The sequence below is a fragment of the Trifolium pratense genome, linkage group LG2, assembly GCF_020283565.1.
Source record: "Trifolium pratense cultivar HEN17-A07 linkage group LG2, ARS_RC_1.1, whole genome shotgun sequence".
Classification (NCBI taxonomy): Eukaryota; Viridiplantae; Streptophyta; class Magnoliopsida; order Fabales; family Fabaceae; genus Trifolium; species Trifolium pratense.
This window is the reverse complement of record NC_060060.1, coordinates 12194057-12220050: the sequence shown is the minus strand read 5'-3', so window position 1 is coordinate 12220050 and position 25994 is coordinate 12194057. Positions and strand designations below refer to the sequence as shown.

Below are 25994 nucleotides of genomic sequence, written 5' to 3'. Positions count from 1 at the left end.
TTCCATGCTAAGAGATAAGATAATTGAAGGAAAAAAAAACTCTATTAATCCTTAGTATTTCACTATATGCTCAACCTGTTGATCCATAATATCTTAATCTTAATCATATAAAGCATTTATAAATTGATAACTGTGTACGAAATTACTAAACTAGTACACTACCAAACAGAGCATTCAAATTATTTAAATTAAACCATTATTTCAAATGAATCTATGTGTGTTTATATGCTTAGTGGTTTTATGCATTTGATTTGTAATTTTTCTTATTGCTTCCATGTTTTCTTGTTACCAAATGGATTGAATGAACTTATTGGTTTATTATTCATCAGTAAATAATACTATATATTTATTCTTTTGAAAAATGTAGGATTATTTATACAATATGCCAAAAAAAAGAGAATGTTTTTTTATAACATTAATGATGCTAGGAAGTTTTGGATTGATTATTGGGGAAAAAATGTGTTTAGAGTGAGAAAACAATATACACACAAAAGCAATGACCACTAAGGTTTAGCTACTTCTTGCAGTTCGTGTGTTGCACAGAAGGCTTACGTAAACCGAATAAACGAGATTTTAAAAAAATCAAGCCAAGATCAAAGATGATAACTAATTGTCAAGCAAGGATAGGTTATAAGAATATGAGTGAAAATTGGATGGTTCAAGATTTTATGGTGGAACATAATCATATGCTACCCACACAAGAAACAACTCAAATGATGTCATCTCAACAAAAAGTTTCAGAAATTTACCGTCAACAAATTGATCCAGCAGATGATGCCGATCTTCAACAAATGAGTTAATTTAAAGGCAAATAAGTTTAGTAAATGGGGCAGATGCAAGAATGCTATTTGATTATGGATATTTTGGTAACGTGGGTTCTCTTGATTCAACATATTGCACAAATAGTTCACATAGACCACTAGTAGTATTCTCGGAATTTTACCATCGAAAAGTGGTGATCTTTAGGGCTACATTATTGTACGACAAAACAGAAAAGTCATACAAGTGACTTTTTGAGACGTTTCTAGAGGCACATCAAGCAACAACAAAAACACTTGTTCATGTAATGCGAGGAGCTTACCATGGCCTGTGTACATGGTACATGGTGCATCGAATCATGACATTCCTTATCAAATTCTGTGTCAAACACCACTAAATCAAAGAAATAGATGTTTAATTAATTAATTAGTTAATTAACTGCCGACAAAACAAAGAAAATTGAGAAACGCGTTGCAATTTACTTACAGCACTTAGTTTTTCTATAATCAAAATGCAAAGAAAAGAGAAGAAACAGTCAAGGGAGTTAAGAAAAAGAAGAAAGAAACAGAGTTCATTGAAGAAACAGTCCAACCAAAATCCCAAACTAACCACCATATATCTTACAGTTACAGCACAAGATCAAACCTAAGATGGCCGAGGTAGCAGTATCAACAGTTGTAACAAAACTAACAGAACTACTCGTAGAACAAGCAACATCAACAATCTCACACATATCAACAGTAAGAGACCAAGTCGAATCTCTCAAAAACCAATTATCATGGATGCAATGTTTCTTAAAAGATGCTGATGCTAAACAACAATCCAACGAACGTGTTCGAATGTGGGTTTCTGAGATCCGAAACGTAGCTTTCGAAGCTGAAGAAATCATTGAAACCCACATCTACAATTCAACAATCCAAACCAATTTCCACAACAAAATCTCCACACTTTTTCATCTCTACAAACTCGGTACAAAAATTGATAGAATCCTCAAAAAAATCAAAGATATTTCCGACAGACGTGAAATGTACGGTGTTGTTGTCAAAAACCCTAACCCTAATCCTAATGACGGTGGTGACGGTGATAATGAAAGGTTAAGACTTTGGAGACAGCCATCACCTTATTATTCTGAAGAGGAGTATGTTGTTGAAGTTAAAGAGGATTTTGGTTCAATTCTTGCTCAGTTGGTTACTTTGGAACCGACAAGGCATGTTGTTTCGATTGTTGGTATGGGTGGTTTGGGGAAAACAACGTTGGCGAAGAAGCTTTATAACGATAGTAGAATCGCGAATCATTTTGAATGTAAAGCTTGGGTTTATGTTTCTGAAGAGTATAAGAGGAAAGATGTTTTGCAAGGGATTCTTAGAGGTGTTGATGCTCTTGCAAGAGATGAAATGGATAAGTTTCCTGTGGAAGAGTTGGTTAATAAGCTTCATAATGTGTTGGCTGAGAAAAGGTATTTGGTTGTTCTTGATGATATTTGGGGTATGGAAGTTTGGGATAGTTTGAAATATGCTTTTCCTAAGAGGAAATTAGGGAGTAAGATATTGTTAACAACTAGGATTTGGGAGGTTGCTTTACATGCTGATGGACATAGTCATCCTCATCAGTTAAGGCCGTTGAATCAGGATGAGAGTTTTGCATTGCTTCGTAGTAAAGCGTTTCCTGGAGCAAGCTTGATACCGTCTGAGTTTGAGGATCTTGCTAAGGAAATTGTGGTGAAATGTGAAGGTTTGCCACTTGCTGTTGTTGTGATTGGTGGTTTGTTGTCTAGAAAGTTGAAGTCAAGTGGGGAATGGGCTAGAGAGTTGCAAAATATTAGAGGGGGTTTGCTTGAGGATCAAGGGAAGATAACACGAATTTTGGCTTTGAGTTACAATGATTTGCCTTCACCGTTGAAATCATGTTTTCTTTATTTGGGTCTTTTCCCAAAGGGTATGAACATTCAGACGAAAAAATTGATCCGATTATGGGTTGCTGAAGGTTTTTTACCTCAAGAAGGTGGGGAAACTGCAGAAGATGTAGCTCAGAGATACTTGAATGAGTTGATTGGTAGGTGTATGATTCAAGTGGGAACGGTGAGTTCATTGGGGAGAGTTAAGACGATTCGCATTCATGATCTTCTTAGAGATCTTTCGGTGTCCAAAGGAATAGAGGAGTATTTTGGTGATATGGCAGGCTCATCATCGTCAACATCTCAGCTAACTAAATCCCGGCGGCATTCTATACATTCTTGCCAGGAACGGTATGATTTCTTAAAACACATTGCAGATTATTCGCGTTCGCTGTTCTTCTTCAATAGGGAATATAATACATTTCTAGACAAGAACATCTGGATTCGTAGGAGTTTTATGCAAGAAAGGAAATTGGATTTCATCTACACAGAATTTAAGCTCCTCAGGGTGTTAGAATTAGATGGTGTTCGGTTAGTTAGTTTGCCAAGTACTATAGGGGACCTGATTCAATTAAGGTATCTGGGATTGAGGAAGACTAATCTCGAGGGAAAACTTCCACTTTCCATTGGAAACTTACTAAACCTACAAACACTTGATTTAAGGTATTGTTGTTTTATTAAGAAAATACCAAATGTAATTTGGAAGTTGGTAAACTTGAGACATTTGCTGTTGTATACACCGTTTGATTCTCCAGATAGCGGTCATCTACGGTTGGATACATTAACCAATCTACAAAGCCTACCGTATATTGAGGCTGGAAACTGGATATCAGATGGTGGTTTAGCAAATATGACCAATCTTAGGCAGCTGGGGATAAATGGATTATCAGGACCAACGGTGAACTCTGTTCTTTCTACTATACAAGGATTACGCAACCTTCATTCACTGTCACTATCTCTTCAATCTGAAGAGGATGAATTTCCAATCTTTATGCAGCTGTCTCAGTGCACACAACTTCAGAAGCTGTCTTTGAATGGAAAGATCAAGAAGCTACCTGATCCGCATGAGTTCCCGCCGAATCTGTTGAAATTAACTTTACATAATTCCCACCTACAGAAGGAGTCTATTGCCAAACTTGAGAGATTGCCAAAACTTAAAATGCTCATTTTGGGTAAAAAGGCATACAATTGGACAGAGTTGAGCTTCAGTGCTGAAGGGTTTTCACAATTGCACGTTTTGCGGCTCACTCTTTTGAAAGAACTGGAGGAATGGAAAGTTGAGGAAAAGGCAATGCCAATGCTGGAGTATATTGTTATTGATCGGTGTGAGAAGCTAAGAAAGATTCCAGAAGGACTGAAGGATATCACTTCTTTGAAGAAAATTAAAATTACAGGCATGCCGGTAGATTTTGAACATAGACTTCGAACTAAAGATTTGTTTGAGTTCAAAAATACTCCAATTATAGAATCGACAACAGACATTTTATCAATCGGTAAGCCATTTCATCTTAATACAAAATTTGACTGTACAAAATACATTGTATGCGGAGCCAATAATTTAGGAAACTTACTTCCAAAATTGCATATCATACTGCAGATTGATTGCCGGCACAGTGTGTGCTTTTTTTGAAGTTGCCAGCGCAGTGTTGATGGGTGATAGGAACTTTCATGAAGGAATGGAAGCATTTTCAAGTTCTGGCATTCCACTGTACAGCATGCAATCTTCATTTTTTATTTTGGCAATGCATTGTCAAATACTTACGAGTCTTTCCACTTCTCCTATGATCAAAGGGTTTTACTCCCTTTTATTAATTGGGAATGACTTGCAATAAAAGGGCAATGAGTGCACAATTATATTACTTCCATATTTAAAAGCCATTAAAATTCAGTCCTTTCCTCATACTCTTTGAATTTGTGTGTCATTTTCTATTTCTAGTTTAAGTTTTCAACACGTCCAGATAAGGGTAGCATAATTGTGATAGTGGCAACCCCTGCCTTTGCATTTTGCTTTGGCATCAACTTTAACTGTTGCAATTGCTATTGCTTACGTGCCAATTCTATGAAGTTACAATTGCAATTAATGCATAACAAATCGATCCCATGATAACAACATTAACATTACTTGTCTTACTATTGATCTATTTTGATTTCACTGAGCTATCCCAATTTTCAAAATAGCATTCATTAAATGCAAATAGTAATGGATGCACATTTATGTTACTTGCATGATTAAGAACTTATAAAATTCATCCCCTTTCCCCATACTTTATGCATTTCTCTGCGTCGTTTCTGCCACTAGCATCCTCAACTAGCAATGATGCCACAAAAGTTAACAAACTAACCAACCCGATATTTCTTTAGATATGTTATAACAGACTGGAAAGAAACATTCAATTGGTTAGTTTATTAAGAGTAAGAGAAGATAGTTAAGAAACTCATTCAATTTACTTTCTTTTACACCATTTCTTTTCTCACCTTCACTTTGCAAGGCAACACAGCTTCACATGTTTTCATTCCTATTATTTGTTATTGTCGCATCCTATCATTATGTACACTGCACTTGATATTTGCATTGTCTTAACATATATCCAATGCATAGAAATTAAGCACCGTCTACTTCTATATATCAGTTAAGTAGACCGTAAACCATGATGAAAATATGCTTAACACTACTAAATAGATCACCTGATTGTTGGCTAATGGCTATAACATTTTGCCCTGTGCACAGGCACTTAAAGTGCAAAGAACTGGAAGTGCTGTGTTGCAAACATTAATAGAGATTTATACTATTAATTTTCAGTCTTCATAAAGTGCTGTTGGTTTTCATTTTTTATGTGCACTACATACTTAGAAAATTTTCTTTTGTCCAAATTGAAGTATTGATAAAGGAAAGGGGAAAAAGCAAGGCAATATAAGTAGAATGTGCTGAATAAGTTGAAACAATATACAAATATAAAGTACAGGTACATACTAACAATAATAGGTTGAATACAATATCAAGCAAGTACTCTCACTGGCCTAATTTTTCAGCCTCCCACTTGCTCTTTCATGAGTCTTAATCTTAGCCATGCATTGATTGTTTGTCTTCTTATTCCACTGGTTTTGAATAAGATCATCCGACTAAAGTGTCATGTAACTTTGTGCATTGCAAGAATTTCATCTCGCTGTGCATTTCTGCATAATAGAGCGACCTGATAAATGTTTTTTTACTGCTCTCAAGTCCTTGCATTGTAAGAATATTTATTTTCATCAAAGCCTTATTTTTAGCAATGTCCTGGCTTGACATCTATTCTAGCAATTAAAAAGCCAACCAAAATATGCATGTGTTTTTTAAGCTACAAGCAGAATCAGTCAGAAAAATAAGCTTGTGCAAATGTGGCAAGGAATATAAAGACGAGGTGACACAAAAACCTGGTATATAGATTGGTATTTAACAGAAAATGTGGAGCTTTTACTCAAACAGGAGTTAAGAAAAAAAAAAAAACCTTTTTACAAATGATTGTATTCAAGAAATGGAGCAACAATGTTAACAAAACTACATGACTTCACTTAATGTCTCCAATTTGCATTGAAGAAATTTGATGAAATACATATTTGCTAACATACAACTAAAATAAAAACCAGATTAATTGCCATGCACATTATAACTCTTTGAAGAAAATTCTCGTGCATATGATTGTAGTATTTAAGAAAATATTTTAATTGAGACAGAGACAGCTAACAATGCGACATGATTCATCTCGCTGCCTCACAATTTTATATACACAAGTGTGTTCCCAATTTTGGTCATAAAAGAAAGCAATCATCTTCATATTATTGCAGCCCACGAAACTATAATTTATGTGTATTTCGGTACACTTAAAAAGTCTCACATTGCTTTGGAATTGAGGTTATGAGTGGTTGTTTATAAATAACATAGTCTCATCAACCTAATGAGACACCTTTTATAAAGGACTTGCACTCAAAACAGACAATACCTCATAAGGTGGTGTGATGAATTTGAGGTCGGAACATTGGTGCCGTTTGTGGAAATGAGGTCTAAGCCATACATGATGTATGACAAAATCTTTCCTCCTTTAGCCTCGATTAGGGGGCTACTTTTTCGGTACACTTAGTTTCACATTGCAACAACACTCACATTCTTCACTCAAACGAGATGTCTTTTATAAAAGACAAGACCGTCAAGGCCTTACACTCAAAGCAAACAATACCTTGAAAGGTGTGTGCCGGACTTGAGGTTAGAACAATGTGCCTTTGGGTGCATGTCTATTAGATGCATACTTGGCAAGTATCATTAAGTTTTCCAATATCACTTTAGGAAACAAATTTCATTTAAACTTCAAGACCCTTAATTCCAACAACTTCACACTTTATTAACCTATTTTTAAAACATCTTATTACATAGAATTCCTTCAAACACACAAAACAATGTTACCAAAAGTCCAAATTTATACTCAGGACATAGCTACTATGCCAATGGCTAAACAAATAAAAGATCAACAAAATGCAGATTCAATTTTCTTCACATGTGCAACATGACAATGATAGTACTTCATCAAGAGTTAATCTTTCTGCAGCGTTTTCTGATTTCACCCCTTGATCCTGTTAATGGAGTAATGTTTCCCATCTTAACCATGGACGTAGCAAATTGTTCAAAGAAAAGATCATTTCTTTCGGCATAAGTTTTCACTAAAGCTGCAGATACTTGATTCTTTGTCAACAGAATTTCATCAGAACTTAACAGACCCTTGTTGGCCAATAAATTCTTGTAGTAGTTGTTGTCGAATTTCACTGGAGTGACAAAGTCTAGGACAAACAGATTTTGGTCCCCTCCAGATCTTGGACACCGAGTGCGCAATTGAGCTGCATAGTTTTGGTCAAGAGTGAAATCTGACTTGCCATTTCCAGTTTGGTTGTAGAGTCTTTGCCGAAAGCTAGTGCACCGAGAATCTCCTATGGTGTGGCTACCTATAACATTACAAGTAAAATGTTTATGCCACTAATAATGCAGCTATAAAACTCCAATCGAGAAAAATGAATCCAATACTCGATTGAAGAAAATTGAGATCCGATGAGTTGATGCATGAGACAATTGCGACCGTAACACAATCGCTATTGAGGCTACATCAAGTATGTTTTGAAAATAATGAACATGAAATAGTAAGTACTAGGAGTTTACCGGATAGAGCAACTAGATCGACAATGTTAAGTCCCTTAAGCTTGAATTTAGTTAAGATGGTTTGGAATGTATTGTTAGGAGCAGGAATGTTGTTATTTGAGCCACTGATGCTTGCACCAAGGGAATCCCTTCTTCCCAAAGGTACATCCCAGCCTGGTCCACCAGTCTGAAAGGATTGAATATTAGATTTGATATTTAGTTTTTTATGGTCAAAGATAAGGGTAGTAGAATGCAAAACATTAGGAAATATTTACAAGGACAGTTGAATCTCTAGCAGCTAGTGTCAAAATATCAGCACAAGAGACTGTATTAGGACACTCTTTCTCTATTGCAGATTTAATTTCTTCAATGACTTCAAATCCTCTAGCTGAATTACGGTTCGGATTTGACCTCTTTTCGCTGATGATAGTTCCGCTGCTGTCTAACAAAATCGATGCGTCACAACCCTGCAAAATCAACTTTTGTCATGCATTTGAACAATACAACTCATAGCTCAGATATTTACGATGCTACTATAAATTTCCTATCTGTCTTCAAAATTTTCAAAAAACAGTTTGTGACCGCAATTGTGGCTGTAGTGTTAAGGTTTTTGACGTGTCTACAACCACCCTTCAACTACAATTGCCGCCACATCAGGAGTCATTTTCTGCAATATATAAAATACGAATACCATGACCGCAAATTTAAACATTGTTTACAAAATCACTTATGCATCAACCTTAACAAAACAGTCATGGAAATGTAGTCTCAGCAAGGAAGCAGCCATGCGAGGCTCTTTAGCGACAGCCTTCGCAACAACGGACTTGACAATCTCTTCAACATTGGGACACGACTTATCGTAAAATTGAGGGTATAGGTAATCTCCTACTTTATTTTCACAGTGACAGAAAGGAACAAAGACTAGTAAAGAAAAAAGCAGAAAAAAGTTTATAAAATTGACCATTATTTCTCTTTCAAGATAACTTCACAGAACAAAAGTTCTTAAGAAAGATTAGTTAAAGAGACGTTTTCAAATGGATTGGATGAAGACCATGATGGAAATGATAGTATTTATAGATAATAATCAATGTAGCAAAAAAGTATTGCATGACAGAAAACCAAAAGGAAAAAGTGTCAATGTGATGGAAAAAAGTTGGAGTTGGTACCTAAATAATTTTCAAATACATATAAAAGATGAAGATAAGAGTTGTTAAGCTATTACTATGTCATGTAAAATCACCTATATTGTTGTAAGGTAGTAGCTTAAGGGTCTAAGTCAAATTCTAAATGTAGTGAAACATTCTTTTAATTTGGTTTAAAGTAAAAATAGTTATATAGTAAAAGCCTTAATTAATTATTGGACAAAGTTTCTTACGCATTAATTAAATATAAGAAAATGGCCTAAAGCATTTTTAACGTATTCTTGCTTGCATTGTAAGATACCAATTGGTCTTTTTATTTGTTTGATTAAAAAACGTCTGAATCAATTCTTTTCTTTTGTTATTACTTAAATGGTATATTACTTTTGCTTTATCATTAGACAAAACAGTGCTTAATTGCATTATTGATATGCACTTTTTTTTATAAATGCTTAAGAACTTGACTAGTTATTCTTCAATCAACCAACCTAATTGCAGTTTTCATCATTTACATGTTTATACTACAACTACACTAATACAGACACCAAACACGATTCTGATAAGTCGACACCTAAAATAATTCTAAAATATAAAATATTTGAATGTAATTACATGTGTCAGTATCGAACAACGACAAGTGTTAGACACCAAACATATCTTTGATGTGAAGTGTCGGTGCTACATATGCTACGATTAAGTTGTTAGTTTAGAAAGCTTCCGGTCAACTATGAAGATATCAAAATAGAGGGGGCAGTTACTCTGCAGTTATTGTTCTGTATGTCTTATTAGAGGGAGTCTACAAAGTTAAGCTAGACTCACCTGCTCAATTTATTTGATTGTAGCTCATGAATTTGTTTACTTGAGGAACAGGTATTAATGGATACCTACTAAATTCTAGGTGTCTTCTCTAGGTTTTTAAGCATATTATAATTCTTAGGCTTACTTCTTTTCATTTTGTTTTTTTGGAATATATTATTCAAGTATATATAGTATGAGTTTAATTTTCATACATTGGCGGTGTAAAAAGTCATACACGGTCAATAAATTATAATCATCCATATATATGATTATACACGTAGTTATAATTAAAATCAAATCGTTTTTACAATCAGATGGTTATAATTGACTGAAAATGTAAACAATCTTTACATTATTTAGCACATGAGTTAAATCCATATAATAGGATATGCTTAGCTTTGAGTAAGGGGAAAACGACAACCTTTGATTATAGTTAATTGAAGATACTAAAAATAAGTGAGGAATTAGGTGGAATCATTTCTTTTATAGGAATTTTTTTTAAGATAAACTATGATGAGTACAGGAACGTGGCAAGTAACTTTAGTAGTATAAAAGATCACCAAAGATTACTGCATAAAATTCCATGCTAACATTTTTCAAATCAGAACCTATAAAGTAAAGTTGCATGCTTAGCCTTAGCCTTTTATTTGACAAGTGAATGCTTAGTCTTTATTCTCAATGCACTCAAGGGACTTTTACTTTACAATTAAGTGTATGTTTAGTATCACAGCACGTCGACCGTAATTTCGACAAACTCGCAATAATATCAAACATGTACAAAGTCTACCAAGTTCCATATTCTAGGACCACAAGTATACCCTTTCTCAAGACAAGATCACACCATCACATGAAAATCTTTGGCTATTAATGAATTGTTTAAGAGGATGTTATCATAATCACCCCACATCTTTTAACCACACTCTTATATTTTAAAAAGTACTTTTCAATTTACTGTATACATTTGGAATTAAAAATAAGCCACATTCAAACTATGTTTATATCTATATTGAAATAATTGCACAAAAAAAAAATTGAAATAAAACTATTCATCTATTTTGTATCTCCATAACATTCTAATAAAAAAACTAAAAAGAGAAAAATTAATTCTAAAAATACATTTTTTTGTTGTTAAAATATTATATTTTCATTATTAAGAGGGCAAGAGAATAGTTCACCATGATGTCTTTTTCAACTATTCCTCCATATAGTACTGATGCCTTTTTTTTTCTTTGACAAAAAGGATAGCTCTTTTGTGTGAGTAAAATTTTCACATAAATAAAAACATACTCTCTAATTTTGTACACAAGATATTGATTCCTGTGTACATAATATAGAACTGCTTTGCATAATGTGCATAGCTCCTATATATACTACATAGAAATCAATTAATCTTACCCTAATAAACACAAAAATTCTGATTTGCATAAATCATATATTGAGCATATCCTTTTCTTCTTGTCAAAGTTTTGTAAGTTTACAAGTTAACATGTTGTTGGTTGGAATATTTATGTAAAAGGGCATTTGGGAAGTCTCATGAAAGGCAGAATGTGGAAGTCAATCCCTTGCTAATCTCTGGACATCATATGCTTTGTTGAGCATCCACATTTTTAACTTACCATAGACAAAACTGCATTAAGAAAGTAAATTGCGTTATCATTATGAGAAAATAGGATATGCACCAATAGTGTAAAATAGTTTTACAACATCCAATGAGCAACTTGTATTCCGCCAAATCACATGGATATTTTGAAATTAGTTGTATGACATGACAGATTGATGGTTTCTTATTGGATAAGTGTGTAAAACTATTTTACACTGTCAGTACATGTCCATTAAACTCCAACGAGTGGTAAAGTGAAAGGGTAGGTATGTTGTATTGGTTGTCTACATACACACGTTCTTTTATTCTGCTTTTTATTCTCAACATAAGCCGAAATCTCCTCTTGTTTAGCCAGTGAATCCTCTAAAGCCTGACAAAGTAAAATTGTGAACAAGAAACATCAGAAGAAAAAGGAGAGAAATAGAGCCTAAGTTTTAAAACAAGACAATGATTAATGATTATGTCGAGTATGACTCATATTCACTACTGGTAAGTAGTCAGTCGCTCGAGCATAGTCATTAAACATTGTGTTATATTGCGCAATCCTAAGAATTGCATAATAAAAAAACTATAGCAATCACTTTGCTGTCGGAAACGTGTATGCACAATTAGTTAAACTATGTGAATATGTGATCGATCATTTGTGTTCTTGTGTGCATCTTTTTCATTTGTTTTCTTTACAACCAAATATGCCGTTCTAACAGATTGAATACCTTCTTCGTGGCCTGGAGTTCTTTTTCCAATAAATCAGCTCGACTGATAGTATTATTTAGCATTTCCTCCTTCTCAGGTGGCATTAATGCAGGCTGATGATTAATGTTTGACATTTTATCTTCCAACTCAGCCATGCGTTTCATGACAGTCACAAACTCTGCAGGATGGAAATAAGTTCGGATTAATAATGTTAAGCCATTCACAAAGATATGAAAATGTTCACAGGATCATGGTTTTAAATTGTAGTCTGCAAGTACAATCGTGGTATGACTGTGATTGCGGCTACAATTTAACACAAACTAAGTCAAAACTTCAAAGATATGTATAATTTTGTCGACCATAATGTACCTTTTGATGTTGCCATTGGGTCACTCTCCTCAACTTTTTTATCCTCAACTTTTTTATGAGAAGGTTTTTTATCAACCACCGCCGGGGTTACATCCTCTTGCTTAGAAGCTTTAGCAGCAGGGACCTGTGAGGCTTATATTTTTCAGACAGTTAGAACTAAAGAAACAATGGAAATTGAGAAAACTAAAAAGCAAGAGGATAATAATGGATGAGGTCAATAGACCTACTATGTAATAGCCTCAAAATTTTAACTATAATTTTAAAATCCAAGTAAGTTAGCTTATGAAGTTAATAAAAGGTTAATAGAATTTTACATAGTCTCTTGGTATATAAAAGGGGCATCACAAAAATTTAACATTACTATATGACAGAGGGGATAGGAACGGTAAACACACAAGCAATCGAGGGTTAAATTGATTATTTTAATTTGAATAATACTATGGAACTATATGTATATTATATTTTACTTGTTGATGGATAGATTTTCTATAAATGCCACCAGTTGATGGTTTTGGGCTTTTGAACTGTTTTAGGGGGAACTAAATCAGAACACTGCGGCTAACAACAGTAGGAGTTAGCCTTAGTGCCCGTGACTTATTTATAGACGGGGAGCCTATTGTTGATTTTGAGGCGGGGAGCCTACAATGAATTAGGAGGGGAGCCCATCTGATGTTATCTGTCTAAACCTATGGTCGGTGAATTTGCAAAGGAAGAAGGCCATATCCAAAATCTTGTCACATAGCAAAATATAACATGTAGCTTATGAAGCAAGCCAAAGATGAATTGATATATAAGAATCGGTCGCATGTAGTTTGGAATAAGAATTGATCATTTGTATCTATATTAGAATTGTTCGAATGTAGTTTGGAATATGTCTATTCTTAACAAGATTAAAAATAGATATTAACATACCTCTTCGCAAACTGGAGAAGCTTCTGCGGTGACATTTGCCTCCAACTTGGGAGTCTTGGGAGTCTTTGGAGTCTTTGGAGTCTTGGGAGTCTTTGGAGTCTTTGGGTCCTAGAGTACATCCTTATCAATCGATCAGTTAAGAAGTTCACAGATGCGAAAAGACACTAAGTTTCTAGATTGAGCTTTCTCACCTCAGAATTTGTTTTCTCTTCTTCCTCAATCTGAGACGCAGATTTTTTTGAACATTTGTGAGCACCAATCTGAACCAACTGCAACTCCATAAACGCGACTTAAAATTATTAGTTGAAATTAAAAATAGAGATGTAACTTGTAAGAAGAAAATAGAGGTAAAAGAAAATAGTGGCAGGCCTGACCTTCATTATTTCGGCATCTTTCCATGGTCCCTTATCCGAACGCATACATCCTCCTTCATCAGCACATTTACATGTACCTCCTAAAAACTCGGGTAACTCACTGAAAAAGAAAACAAAATGGATATGAAGACTTTAAGACGGACAAAGAAATACGAGGAATGTAAAAATAAAGAATTGATTCCAAATACTAAGATATTCAATGTATTTATGAACTTACCTTGCATCAATTATTTCAAGCAACTTAGTATCATACTTGTTGCCAAGAACCTGCTCATATATAAATTAATAAGTTTCAATGACACAATTTTCCGAACACAAGAAGCAGAATTAGGATAAAGTTTATCGGCTCACATTGATTTTTGCTGTGGTCTTTGGATCAAGGAAGGATTTTACAGTGTTCCACAATATTCTAAATCCAGAACCTGCATTGATGATGAACATGCGATTCAAGGTCTGCAGTGAACCAACCAATTTCATGATATTACTCACCAATCCATCATATTTATTCACAGCAAAACTTTTCCTCCTGTAATTCTGACCAAAAGTAGATAAATAATAATAATAATACCTCTGGATAGTTGTCTCCGTCGACCTTTTGAATGCGAGTAACAAGTTCCCTAGCATGTTTGCTGAAGCTTTTAAGCCCCTATGGCAATTAAACAATAGTTATCTCAGTTATAGCAACTTTTTCATATATAACTAATTATTAACTATTTCTCATGCATACCACTCCCTCCACATCCAGGATAGTCGTACTTTGATCGATGTGCTTCTTGGCAGCAATTGAACAAGCAGCAAACTTTACATCGAATGTCCTCTCAAACTCCTTTACATGGTATTTTATATAGCGATCCATGGTTGTGACTTGCATCATCTTAGTCGCATCGACTAGTCCTAATCTTTCTATGTACACAGGTCGTCCATCTTTGTCTACTCCATGATGTCCATGTGGATAATATTGCATTACTTCATCAATTTCATTGAATTCAAATTCCTAGTATAATAAAGGTCACAAAAGAATACAAATTATAAGTTAAATGTTCAAATTAAATCCCCTCAAGCTTCACACAAACCTATGAAACACACACACTCCTCAGACGAGGCTTGTCCCCGTGTCAGACACGTGCGGTGTCCGACACCAACATATGATTACATTGAACTATGCCATTTTCTCAAACTATTATCACGGTTAACGTGTTGGTGTCAGGTGTCTGTTTCTGTGCTTCATAGACACAAACATCGTTGTTAGTTACAACCAAGTACCTACCTCCCCAATAGTGTCAGCACCAAATTCTTTCCTCCATTTCAACATATCAGACCACATCAGCTTTGATTTATCAATCTCAAATTTCCTAGCCTTTAGGAATCTATACAAAAAGAAAATACACGAATATTAGCATACCGGCTTCATTGTAAATAGTATGATAAACTAAACACACAACAAGAAAAAGTAACCTAAGCATCATATGATAGTCATCATGTTTTGCAGGGAGGAGGTCTTCCGCTACAAGAACTTGACGAAACTCTTCAACGGCTTTCAACTCCTCAGCATCGTGAACATCCTCGATTTCAACAGACATGACCTTACTACTACGCCTACCTTTTCTTGACAAAGAACTCCTGAGTTTTTGTTTAAAAGAACCTACAACAACATCACATTGTTAAAAAAAAAAAACTATAGATAGATTTAATCGTCAAATTAACATCACACTAAAACAAACATATATTTACCATTCCCAGAAGCTGAAGGAGGTCCTCCTGACATGGGATCGTTACGGTTGATTGATTTTGCTGCTTGTTATGTGGAGGAGTTGAAGCTAAGAATAGAAGAATCAAGCACTCATATCATGCAGGGCAAAAAACTACAAACACTCCCAAATGCCCTGCCTGCAACAAACCAATATTTCATTAGACAGAGACACAGACACGGACACAGACACATAACATGTTTATATATTTAAATTCCGGGCACGCAACCACAATTGTGAATGCAATATAAAGGTTTTAGAAGTCTCTGCAACGACATTGTGATCATAATTGTGGCTACATGCATGGATGACATTTATCAAAATTTGCAGCAGAATTTGGAAAAAAATGACATACATTTGATATCTTACATTAAATTGTGTGGAAAAAGAAGAAAGCAAATTAGGATGAATGAAAGGAAAAAGATTATTTCCAAATGAAAAGAAAGGGATATGAAAATAGAATATTTACCTTTTGAAAGCGAATGGGTAGCGGGGAAAAGGAAAGAGAGAGAGGTTAAAGAAAAAAAGGTTATATAAAACCATCATTATACTAAGAATAGCTATATTTAGAAAAAAATGAGGTAAGAGACAGTGAAGAACCATTGACAAAGTCTCAACAAGGCCGTCAATCTCTCTGTAATTCATAATTAGCAAACACAATGATAACAATACTATACAACACTATTTGACAACAAAATAAGACAAAAAAAAATGTTGGTTTGATGTCCTAATCCTAAAAGTTAAGAGATTGGACAAGAAATTTATTAAGCATATCAAAATAGGAAATAAAAGATAAAATTAATATTAAAAATATTTTTTTTTATATTTTTAAGTATTGAATGAACAAGTTATAACACATAATTTTCTTATTAATAGTTTGTTTTTCGAGAGGTCACTTGGTTGAGGAACTCGGATCGAGATCCAAAACCGAGAGAGAAGAAGAGATAAATAAGAGTTTCTTTATTAATAAATAAGTTTAACTAATGCTTCAATTCAAGGTACTATTTAGCATTTTCTATTCATTCCCTTAAAAAAAGTATTTCATTGATAGTTCTTATTTTTATTTTTGGAAAATGCTAACTAGTGCCCTGGGGCACTGGTTAAGGAGCTAAATAAGGTATGAATGTATTGGAAATTGTGTAATATACTTTTTATAAGTATAAAAAATGTTCTTTTCAATGCAAAAATTACTTATTTTAGTATTCTTAACTAGTGCCCCGAGGGCACCGGTTAGCATGACCCTTTATTTTTTCATCACTAGTATTCGGCTCGTTCAACTGTCTATTCTGATCCGAGATCAATTTTAGCATTAAATAGTTTCAACCTCATCTAGATCGCAATTGGGCGGATCTCATTCGTTGTTCTTATAAAATAAAATAAAAATTCATTCATCGGTGCATATCATCATGCACATTAATTTAAGAATTACACATTGTATCCTCCTCATCAGGCTTCTCCTTATCCACTCCTTTATGAAACATTTATTTAATGCTTAATTAATTAATTAATTAATTAATTAATAAATCATTTTTCTGTAAAAAAATAAATAAATCACTACACTCTTTACTTACAAATCAATCAATCTCAGAATCGCTTCCTGACTCCTCACATATGGCTTCATCTCGGAATCGCTCCACTGTTTACTCACACATTGATCTCATAATTGCTTCCTCACAAAATGTTTCATCTCTGAATCCTGATGCACAATGTTACAATCCTGATTCGATCTCAATCGCTAGCTACTACGCCACGTAACAACTAAGGTAATTGAATTTTGATTTGATTTTCATATTCTTCGGTTATAATCATGAATATCAGTGCATTTATTACAATATATATATAGCTTAGGGTTCCAAATTTTATTGATTTTTTCCTTTTTGAATGTATCAAAGATGCCAAAAGCTTAAGCATATTAGGCGTAGTAATTTTAATTGATTATAAAAGTTAATTAATATGTTATACTGTAATTAGATGTGTATGTATACTTATAAGTTTTTTTTATGCAATGTATACTTATAAGTTAGTGGACAAATTTAGATAAAGTCATGTTTGAGAAAGGTGAAGTTGTTGGTTTGTTCAAAAATTAACTAACTGTGCAAGTGAATCTGCATTTTTAGGCATTCTCTAGGAGTAGAATGTGGGGGAACTTGTTAAGTGTAACAAAAAAGGAAATTAAAAGAAAATTTATATTGGGAAGATAATTTTCTACAATTTTAAAACATTGAATGCATAAATTTCAAGAAGACTTGACTCTATACTTGCTGACTATAGTCTTCAATGTCCATTCCTTGAAGAAGTTTAATAAGTGTTTTGAGAGCAACATCAGCATCTTCACCTCTCAACAAATGCTCTGCCACTAATGCAGGGGTGACATCCATTTTATCCAATAGTTCATCAACTTGTTCTAAGAGAGGGTGGTGATGTTCTTCAATGTCCAAATAATTAGAAGCTAAGATTCTGAATGGCTTGGCTTTAAGATAAGACAACTCAATATGCATGTCCATGCGACCAGGGCGCAACAATGCTGGATCTATTTTGTCTTTATGGTTCGTAGTAAATATCAAAATTCGTTCCTCCCCGCAACATGTAACAGCCCCCGGGCCCCATCATGGCGATCCCGGTGCTTTACCTCACGACCTTCTCCACCCCCCTCTCTAGTGGAGTTTTTGCCTTCCGTGGTAATCGAACCACGTACCCTGGGGTTCAAAATACGTGTTCAATCCATTCCCACTACCAATTGGGCTACGTAGCTCAATTGGTAGTGAGAATGGATTGAACACGTATTTGAACCCCAGGGTACGTGGTTCGATTCCCACGGAAGGCAAAAACTCCACTAGAGAGGGGGGTGGAGAAGGTCGTGAGGTGGCAGCTTCGGGATCGCCAAGATGGGGCCCGGGGGCTGTTACACAACATGCCCACAAACCATCCATATAGTTAAGAAGTCCTGATAGAGTAAACTTTCCAGAATTGGCAGAGTTGCCACCCTTAGCTACCCGGTCCAGGAAATTAACCTGCTCATTTACAAAAATAATATTTAGAACTTAGGTGCAATAATATTTATAATTGGATTGGATTATGTGCAGTCACACTGCATGCAGTCAGGACATATAGACCTCTGATCTTAATCAAACGGTCTAGATACGATCGACTGCAGTGCAGTCACCTCTTTTCAATCTGGTGCAATACGACCAAATGTATCATAATGTGGAAAATAATTTGACACAATTAAATACATATCTGAAAACAACAAACCTGAGCCCCCATATCTGGATACATGCCCATGTCTGGATACATGTCCGCAAATTTTGATCGATCGAGCACCTCTTTGTTGCAGTCAATGTCTTCAATGACGATGATGGATCGGTTAGATGTCCCTCTCAACATTGTAGTGAGTTCAAAGTTAGAATGCACAGAACTTAGATCCAAATCATAGACATCAAATTTCAAATATTTTGCTATAGCAACAATAAGACTAGATTTTCCTGTTCCTGGTGGACCATACAATAGATAACCACGTTTCCAAGGTTTACCAACTTTCTTATAGATCTTTTTCCTCCTCAAAAATCTATCTAAATCATCTGTTACAGTTTTCCTTAGATCAGGATCCAAAGCAAGTGAATCAAATGAAGCTGGATGATTAAAATTACTTCGCATCCAACAACCACTTTGACTTGAATGGATCTGTAGACTCCTACGCTCAGAGATTATAGCTTCATAAGTACTTAAAACATGTGGAATATACTTCTCCATTACTTTATCTCTATGCTTCTCATCAAAACTTAACACAAATCTATTCCCCTGAGATTCTCTTGTTTATTCGTATACATTCCATATTTTTCACCATATTCTCTTGGCATATTCTCATACATTTCATCATAATATAGTTCATTACTGGGATCTTCTAAAGGACGATTTTTGGTTTTTTCGATAATTATCCATTTAATCTCGATACCTTCAAATTCATCCACCACTGCTTGCTTTCCATCAAAAGCTACTAGTATGTTGTTTTGATCGAATAGTTTCCCAATTTTGAGGGATTTGTAAGTGTTGGATATTTTAGTAGGAAGATACTCTTTGGCTGCATTGTAAAGAATATTGTTGGTATATCCATCCCAAAGTTGATCGACTTGAAGTGAGACTTGTTGATTGTAGGGTTGGTAATTTATGAAAAAAGATTGTAGCTTTGAGATGATGAAAGTTCTAAGCCTTAAGGGTACGAGATCATTGATTGCTGTTCTTAAAATCATCATAAATGAGGAGAAGGAAGCATATATAGCAAACCATGATGATGGTGAACCAATGTTTGTTGTAAACAAGGAAGAAAACTGGTTCATCGATGGAGATATCATGTTGATGTGTGAATGTGAAACTGTGATGTGAAGAGGGAGACTGGTTGCTCTTTAAACTGATTGATACTCGTATTTGTGAGATTCAGTTTGTTTTAAAATTGCATAAGCTTCGAAACAAACAAATTGATTTTTGTTTTTTATAATAAACAAAGTTAGATTTTTTTTATGTATTTTTTTATAGAACTTAACAAAGTGAGATTCTGTATTGTTTTAAAACAAATTTGTTCATCTATACTTATTCTATACCTGTATATATAAAGATTATACAAAAAAATTTATGTGACTTTTCATAATACTAACGATACCCTTATTTAACATACGACATGTTTTTTTAGCAGCAAAAGTCTTTTATTAACAAACTCGCCATAATTTAAGGCATTTTTTTGTACATAAATTTATTAACAAACTCGACATAAATTAACCACGTTGTAAGTTTTATATCCTTCACTAAAAAAGAATATCGAAATAATATAAGATAAAAAAAATAAAAAATGATACACTTAAAAATAGAAATAAAACAAATTATGGATTGAAACAAAACAGTAACAAAACAGATTAATATGATCAACTCATTAATCTATTAAAAGAAAAAAGAAAATAAAATAGTCATCTACTCCGTGTGTTTCAAATTACTTGTCGTTTTAGAAATTAAGAAAATGTATTTTTGCACCTTATTTTCCTATTATACCCTTATTTTAATTCGCTAATAAATATTTTTTTATTTTGCACACACTTTTTCCAATAAATTTAATATGTTATGTACCAATTTTTTTTTAAAAAAAAAACAATTTTTTTTTTGAAAGCTTAAAAAAAACAAACTTTAGTTTTCCAAATATATAAATCTTTTACGATTTCAACAACTACTCCTAAATATTTAGAATTTACCTGAATAACTTAGATATGAATTAAACCAATTTATATTGTTCTCTTATATCTTTAATAGTAGAGATAATTATGAAAATTGGGTTACTTTTCTTAAAAATTGGGTTATCTCATTGTTCTTGTTCTATTAATACATATGGAACACTTTAATGCAATCTTGTACCAAATCCTATACAGTAAAGTAATCAAGGTTAGAAGATAATGCCATGGCATGTTACAATCTCACTATAGCAACTACTGCGTTTCTATGGGTCGAGTTGATGTCTGCTTTGGTGGTCTGTGGTCTGGAGATTGAGGAGTGTCTTTCTAAGTATGGAATTAGAAGTTGACCTCTGTTAGGTAGTGTCGGTTTTGGTTTTCTTCATTGATGTTCCACTTATATACGGCGCCTCTATTTTTGTAATTTTGTTCCTTCCGGTCTCTGTTCGTCTTGTATGGAGACCAGTTATTATCAATAATATTATATTTTTCTATTTTAAAAAAAAAAACTTTGGTAGTTTCCCCAAATCATAAATGTTTGTTCAAGAATTTTTATGGTAAGATTTATATTACCGGATGATATCTCTCAATAAATGAGGGGACATGAAAGAAATTTTGATCAATTTAAAGGGATAAATGGAATAAAATATAAGAAACCCACGCAAAATAAAATAAAATAAACAAAATAAAGGCAACATGATAGCTAGAAATGTCATATTTTATTACCAAAAAAAAAAAGAAATGACATATTTTATATAATCGGAATTGTCATGCATATTAGAATCCACCTTAGCATTAGCCCTTATTTTAAATGACATAATGAAATTTAAATGTTAGTTTTTCACTAGTAAGGACCCTAATGAGAAGACTTGACTCTATACTTGCTGACTATAGTCTTCATTCATTCCCTCTTGAAATGTCCATTCCTTGAAGAAGTTTAATAAGTGTTTTGAGAGCAACATCAGCATCTTCACCTCTCAACAAATGCTCTGCCACTAATGCAGGGGTGACATCCATTTTATCCAATAGTTCATCAACCTGTTCTAAGAGAGGGTGATGATGTTCTTCAATGTCCAAATAATTAGAAGCTAAGATTCTGAATGCCTTGGCTTTAAGATAAGACAACTCAATATGGATGTCCATACGTCCTGGGCGCAACAACGCTGGATCTACTTTGTCCTTATGGTTTGTAGTAAATATAAAAATCCGTTCCTCTCCGCAACTTGCCCACAAACCATCCATATAGTTAAGAAGTCCTGATAGAGTAAACTTTCCAGCAAACTTTCCAGCATTGGCATATCTACCTCTACGACCCTTAGCTGCCAGGTCCGCGAGATTAAACTGGTCATGTACAGAAATAATAGTTAGAACTTAGGTGCAATACGGAATTGGATTATGTGCAGTCGCACCGCAAGTAGTCAAGACATATGGAAGTCTGATCTTAATCAAACAGTCCATATATACTGACTACATGGCAGTCACTTCTCTTCGACTGCACATAATCTGGATCCGGTGCAATACATCCTAATATATCATAATGTGGAAAATAATTTGACACAAGTGTATATATATATATATATATATATATATATATATATATATATATATATATATATATATATATATATATATATATATATATATCTGAAAACAACAAACCTTAGCCCCCATATATGGATACATGTCCATATCTTCTGGATACATGTCCGTAAATTTTGATCGATCGAGCACCTCTTTGTTGCAGTCAATGTCTTCAATGACGATGATGGATCGGTTAGATGTCCCTCTCAACATTGTAGTGAGTTCAAAGTTAGAATGCACAGAACTTAGATCCAAGTCATAGACATCAAATTTCAAATATTTTGCTATAGCAACAATAAGACTAGATTTTCCTGTTCCTGGTGGACCATACAATAGATAACCACGTTTCCAAGGTTTACCAACTTTATTATAGATTTTTTTCCTCCTAAAAAATCTATCTAAATCATCTGTGATAGTTTTCTTTAGATCAGGATCCAAAGCAAGTGAATCAAATGAAGCTGGATGATTAAAATCACTTGATCTCCAGCCACCATCTCGAGATAAATGTATCTTTAGACTCCTTCGCTCAGCGATTATAGCTTCATAAGTACTTAAAACATGCGGAAGATACTTCTCCATTATTTTATCTCTATGTTTCTCATCAAAACTTAACACAAATCCATTTCCCTGAGATTCTCTTGGTTTATTCATATGTTCAATATTGGGATTTTCTAGAGAATTATTGGTTTTTTCATTAAGCATCCATTTAATCTTGATGCCTTCAAATTCATCAACAACTGGTTGCTTTCCATCAAAAGCTAATAGTATGTTGTTTTGATTGAATAGTTTCCCAATTTTGAGGGATTTGTAAGTTTTGGATATTTTAGTAGGAAGATACTCTTTGGCTGCATTGTAAAGAATATTGTTGGTATATCCATCCCAAAGTTGATCGACTTGAAGTGAGACTTGATGATTGTAGGGTTGGTAATTTATGAAGAAAGATTGTAGCTTTGAGATGATGAAAGTTCTAAGCCTTAAGGGTATGAGATCATTGATTGCGGTTCTTAAAATCATCATAAATGAAGAGAAGGAAGCATATATGTGAACCATGATGATGATCAGTGGCGGAACGAGAAAAAATATCGTGGGTGGGCCGAAAAATAATCAATCTATTTTTAAATTGAATTTTTTGCTCCTCTATTTTCACATGTTATAATTTTGGTACCAACAAACTATATTTTTACTCTAAAAATTGTGATTTTTGGCTATAAAGGTGATTTACTGTCTCCAATATTGAATCTAAAGATGAAATATCAAATTTGAGACCAAAATTCACAATTTTTTCCCATTAAAATTCGCTAATTTTACAGCAAAAAAGTAATAAAAAAATATTGAGATAGGACTAAAATTGCAACAAATGTGAAAATATGGGACTTGAAAATTTTAATATTAATTAAACATATTTTTTTTATGTTATTTCATATTTATATATGCTAGTTCAACTGCTAATTTTATCTATTATTATAAATTCAATTAATTATGAACTAATATTTACACTAATACTTGAACTAATATGTGTACCGAATTACTTATAATCATCAATAATATACTCTAAATTAATATTTACAATAATATTTGTACATATACATATACCGGATGACTTAAAATCATTAATAATACATTTAAATTAATACCCTATATATAAAAAAAATTATTTTTTGGAGGTGGGGGTGGGCCGTGGCCCACCTCAGCCCACCCCTAGGTCCGCTGCTGATGATGATGAACCAATGTTTGTTGTAAACAAGGAAGAAAAAGGGTTCATCGATGGAGATCTCATGTTGGTGTGTGATTGTGAACTGTGATGTGAAAGTGAGAGGGATGGAGAATTGTTGTTTTGCTTTGTTTGCTCTTTAAACCAATCGAAACTCCTATTTGTAGGGTTTCTGTTGCGAAGATATGCTTTAAAATTAGGTTATTTTGAGGATATTTTGTTCAAGATTCTATATGATTTTATTAATAAACCAAGATTCTGATTGTTTTTATATTCCACTAGCGGCTATCTCTGTCTATTTTGCAAAATATCTTATATTACGGTGAATTTGATAATAAAAGATTTTTGTTGCTGAAAAAAAAAAGATTAGAGGCCGTTTGTTACGGATTAAAAAAAATAGTGATTTTGATGTAAAATAATTTAGAGATCAATTTTTAGAGATTTTTAGAAAAGTTGAATTTGTTTGTTTATTATAATAAAAATCACTTTTTTAAAATAAAATAATCTTTAGTTTGTTTGGATAGAACTTATAAAAGTGATTTCTTTAATTATAAATAACTTTCTTCTTCTAACTTTTTTTTTCTCTCCTCTAAAAAAATATATTATTTTATAAGCTACTCTTAGTAGCTTATCATTTTTAGCTGTTTTCTGATTATTTTTAATTTCTGATTATTTTAAAAATCTATAACAAACAGATGCAAAACAATTAAAAGTGAATATTTTTATAAAAAAAAATAATTTTTTTCTAAAATAAGCTATAACAAACGGCCTCTAAAGGATAGTATTATGAAAAGTCCACTCAAATTTTTTTTGTATCCTCTTTATGTATAGTACAAATATATAGAAGTATAGATAAGCTTCAAAACAAACAAAGTGAGATTTTTTTTTTAATGTTTTCCACTACTAATATATTAAAATCGAGTACCAACAAAGTTACTAATTTATCCTAATTACTTTTAACCGCGTTGCAAGTGGTATATCATTCATTGTAATTTCACTAAAAATATATATAAATAATATAAGGTAAATACAAAAAAAAATTATATGCTTAAAAATAGAAACAAAACAGATTATATATTGGAACTAGTTTAAAGATCGGTGCATTAGCACGGGTCAATTGATTTTTATTCGATATTTGTGTTTGTCAACTATATTAATGTAGAGAATTTGTTTTAAATTAAATATTTAAAAATTTGTTATATAATATTGTTAAAATATAAATGGATTTATTGTGTTAATTATTTCTTATAAACTTATTTATTCAATTTTTTATGTTTTATTGACAAATAATGATCCCATGTATATTTTTAATAAAAAAATTAGAAACTTTATTAGGAATATTTAGGGTAATTCATTAAATTTGATACTAATTAACTTTATTATATTATTATTAATTTTTTTTCCTACTTTTATGTATAAATTGTTATGTTTTGTTCCTGTCTATAATTTATTTTGTTCCTATTTTTAAGCAAATCATCTTTCTATATTTTTTTTTATATTTATTTTAGTAAAATTACAATGAAGAATATAAATCTTGCAAAGTGGTTAAAAGTAATAAGGATAAATTAGGAATTTTAGTGGTAATCGATTTTAATATATTAGTAATAAACAAAACAGAGTAATCTATACATAAAATAAAAAAGAATAAAATAGTCCATAAAAAAATATAGAAAAAATAAGATGAATATGCATAAAATTAGGAATATATAAATAGAAACATAAACAATATTTTTCATCAAAAATAAATAAACAATATACTATTAACTATTAATAATACCAATATTATTATTATAATAATAATACAATAAAGTTAATTAATATCAAATTTACTAAATCATCCTAAATATTCCTAATCAAATTTCTAATTTTTTATTAAAAAATATATACAAGACTATTATTTATGATAGATACATAAAAAATTGAATAATTTATCATTGATAATTATAATCAAATGTATTCATTTAATAAGTTTTACAAAAAATAGCACAATAGTTTCACTTATGTTTTAACAATATTATATAACAAATTTGTAAATATTTTATTATAAA

At 32.7% G+C, this 25994-nt stretch overlaps 4 protein-coding genes and 1 pseudogene across 6 annotated transcripts; 1 reads left to right on the top strand and 4 right to left on the bottom strand.

The window, feature by feature from the left end:
* Positions 1–1210: 1210 nt before the first annotated feature.
* On the top strand, positions 1211–4541 carry LOC123910376 (disease resistance RPP8-like protein 3). The gene is made up of 2 exons (XM_045961473.1): positions 1211–4146; positions 4251–4541. Exons 1-2 carry the CDS (start codon positions 1410–1412, stop codon positions 4253–4255), a joined length of 2742 nt encoding a protein of 913 aa, XP_045817429.1. The 5' UTR covers positions 1211–1409; the 3' UTR covers positions 4256–4541.
* Positions 4542–6947: 2406 nt separating this feature from the next.
* On the bottom strand, positions 6948–9089 carry LOC123910377 (peroxidase 72). The gene is made up of 4 exons (XM_045961474.1): positions 8551–9089; positions 8087–8278; positions 7833–7998; positions 6948–7621 (listed from the first exon to the last, which is right to left on the bottom strand). Exons 1-4 carry the CDS (start codon positions 8773–8775, stop codon positions 7209–7211), a joined length of 996 nt encoding a protein of 331 aa, XP_045817430.1. The 5' UTR covers positions 8776–9089; the 3' UTR covers positions 6948–7208.
* A 1704-nt stretch (positions 9090–10793) lies between these two features.
* Positions 10794–15977, bottom strand: LOC123910375 (phosphatidylinositol/phosphatidylcholine transfer protein SFH12-like). Of its 3 annotated transcripts, none has more exons than XM_045961469.1 (15): positions 15914–15977; positions 15428–15583; positions 15152–15338; positions 14964–15063; positions 14424–14690; positions 14265–14342; positions 14048–14149; positions 13914–13963; positions 13697–13796; positions 13514–13591; positions 13323–13430; positions 12411–12534; positions 12062–12219; positions 11641–11718; positions 10794–11375 (listed from the first exon to the last, which is right to left on the bottom strand). In XM_045961469.1, exons 2-15 carry the CDS (start codon positions 15459–15461, stop codon positions 11361–11363), a joined length of 1479 nt encoding a protein of 492 aa, XP_045817425.1. In that variant the 5' UTR covers positions 15462–15583; positions 15914–15977; the 3' UTR covers positions 10794–11360. The 3 variants fall into 3 exon arrangements, with proteins under 3 accessions (XP_045817425.1, XP_045817426.1, XP_045817427.1); XM_045961470.1 differs by lacking the exon at positions 15914–15977 and adding an exon at positions 15814–15894; XM_045961471.1 differs by lacking the exon at positions 15914–15977 and adding an exon at positions 15800–15886.
* Positions 15978–17696: 1719 nt separating this feature from the next.
* On the bottom strand, positions 17697–20160 carry LOC123904195 (AAA-ATPase At3g50940-like). The gene is made up of 5 exons (XM_045953883.1): positions 20154–20160; positions 19286–19813; positions 18723–19250; positions 18358–18451; positions 17697–18030 (listed from the first exon to the last, which is right to left on the bottom strand). The coding sequence occupies exons 1-5, from the start codon at positions 20158–20160 to the stop codon at positions 17697–17699; spliced, it is 1491 nt and encodes a 496-aa protein (XP_045809839.1).
* Positions 20161–21529: 1369 nt separating this feature from the next.
* Positions 21530–23285, bottom strand: LOC123904194 (annotated as a pseudogene).
* Between the last annotated feature and the right edge of the window lie 2709 nt (positions 23286–25994).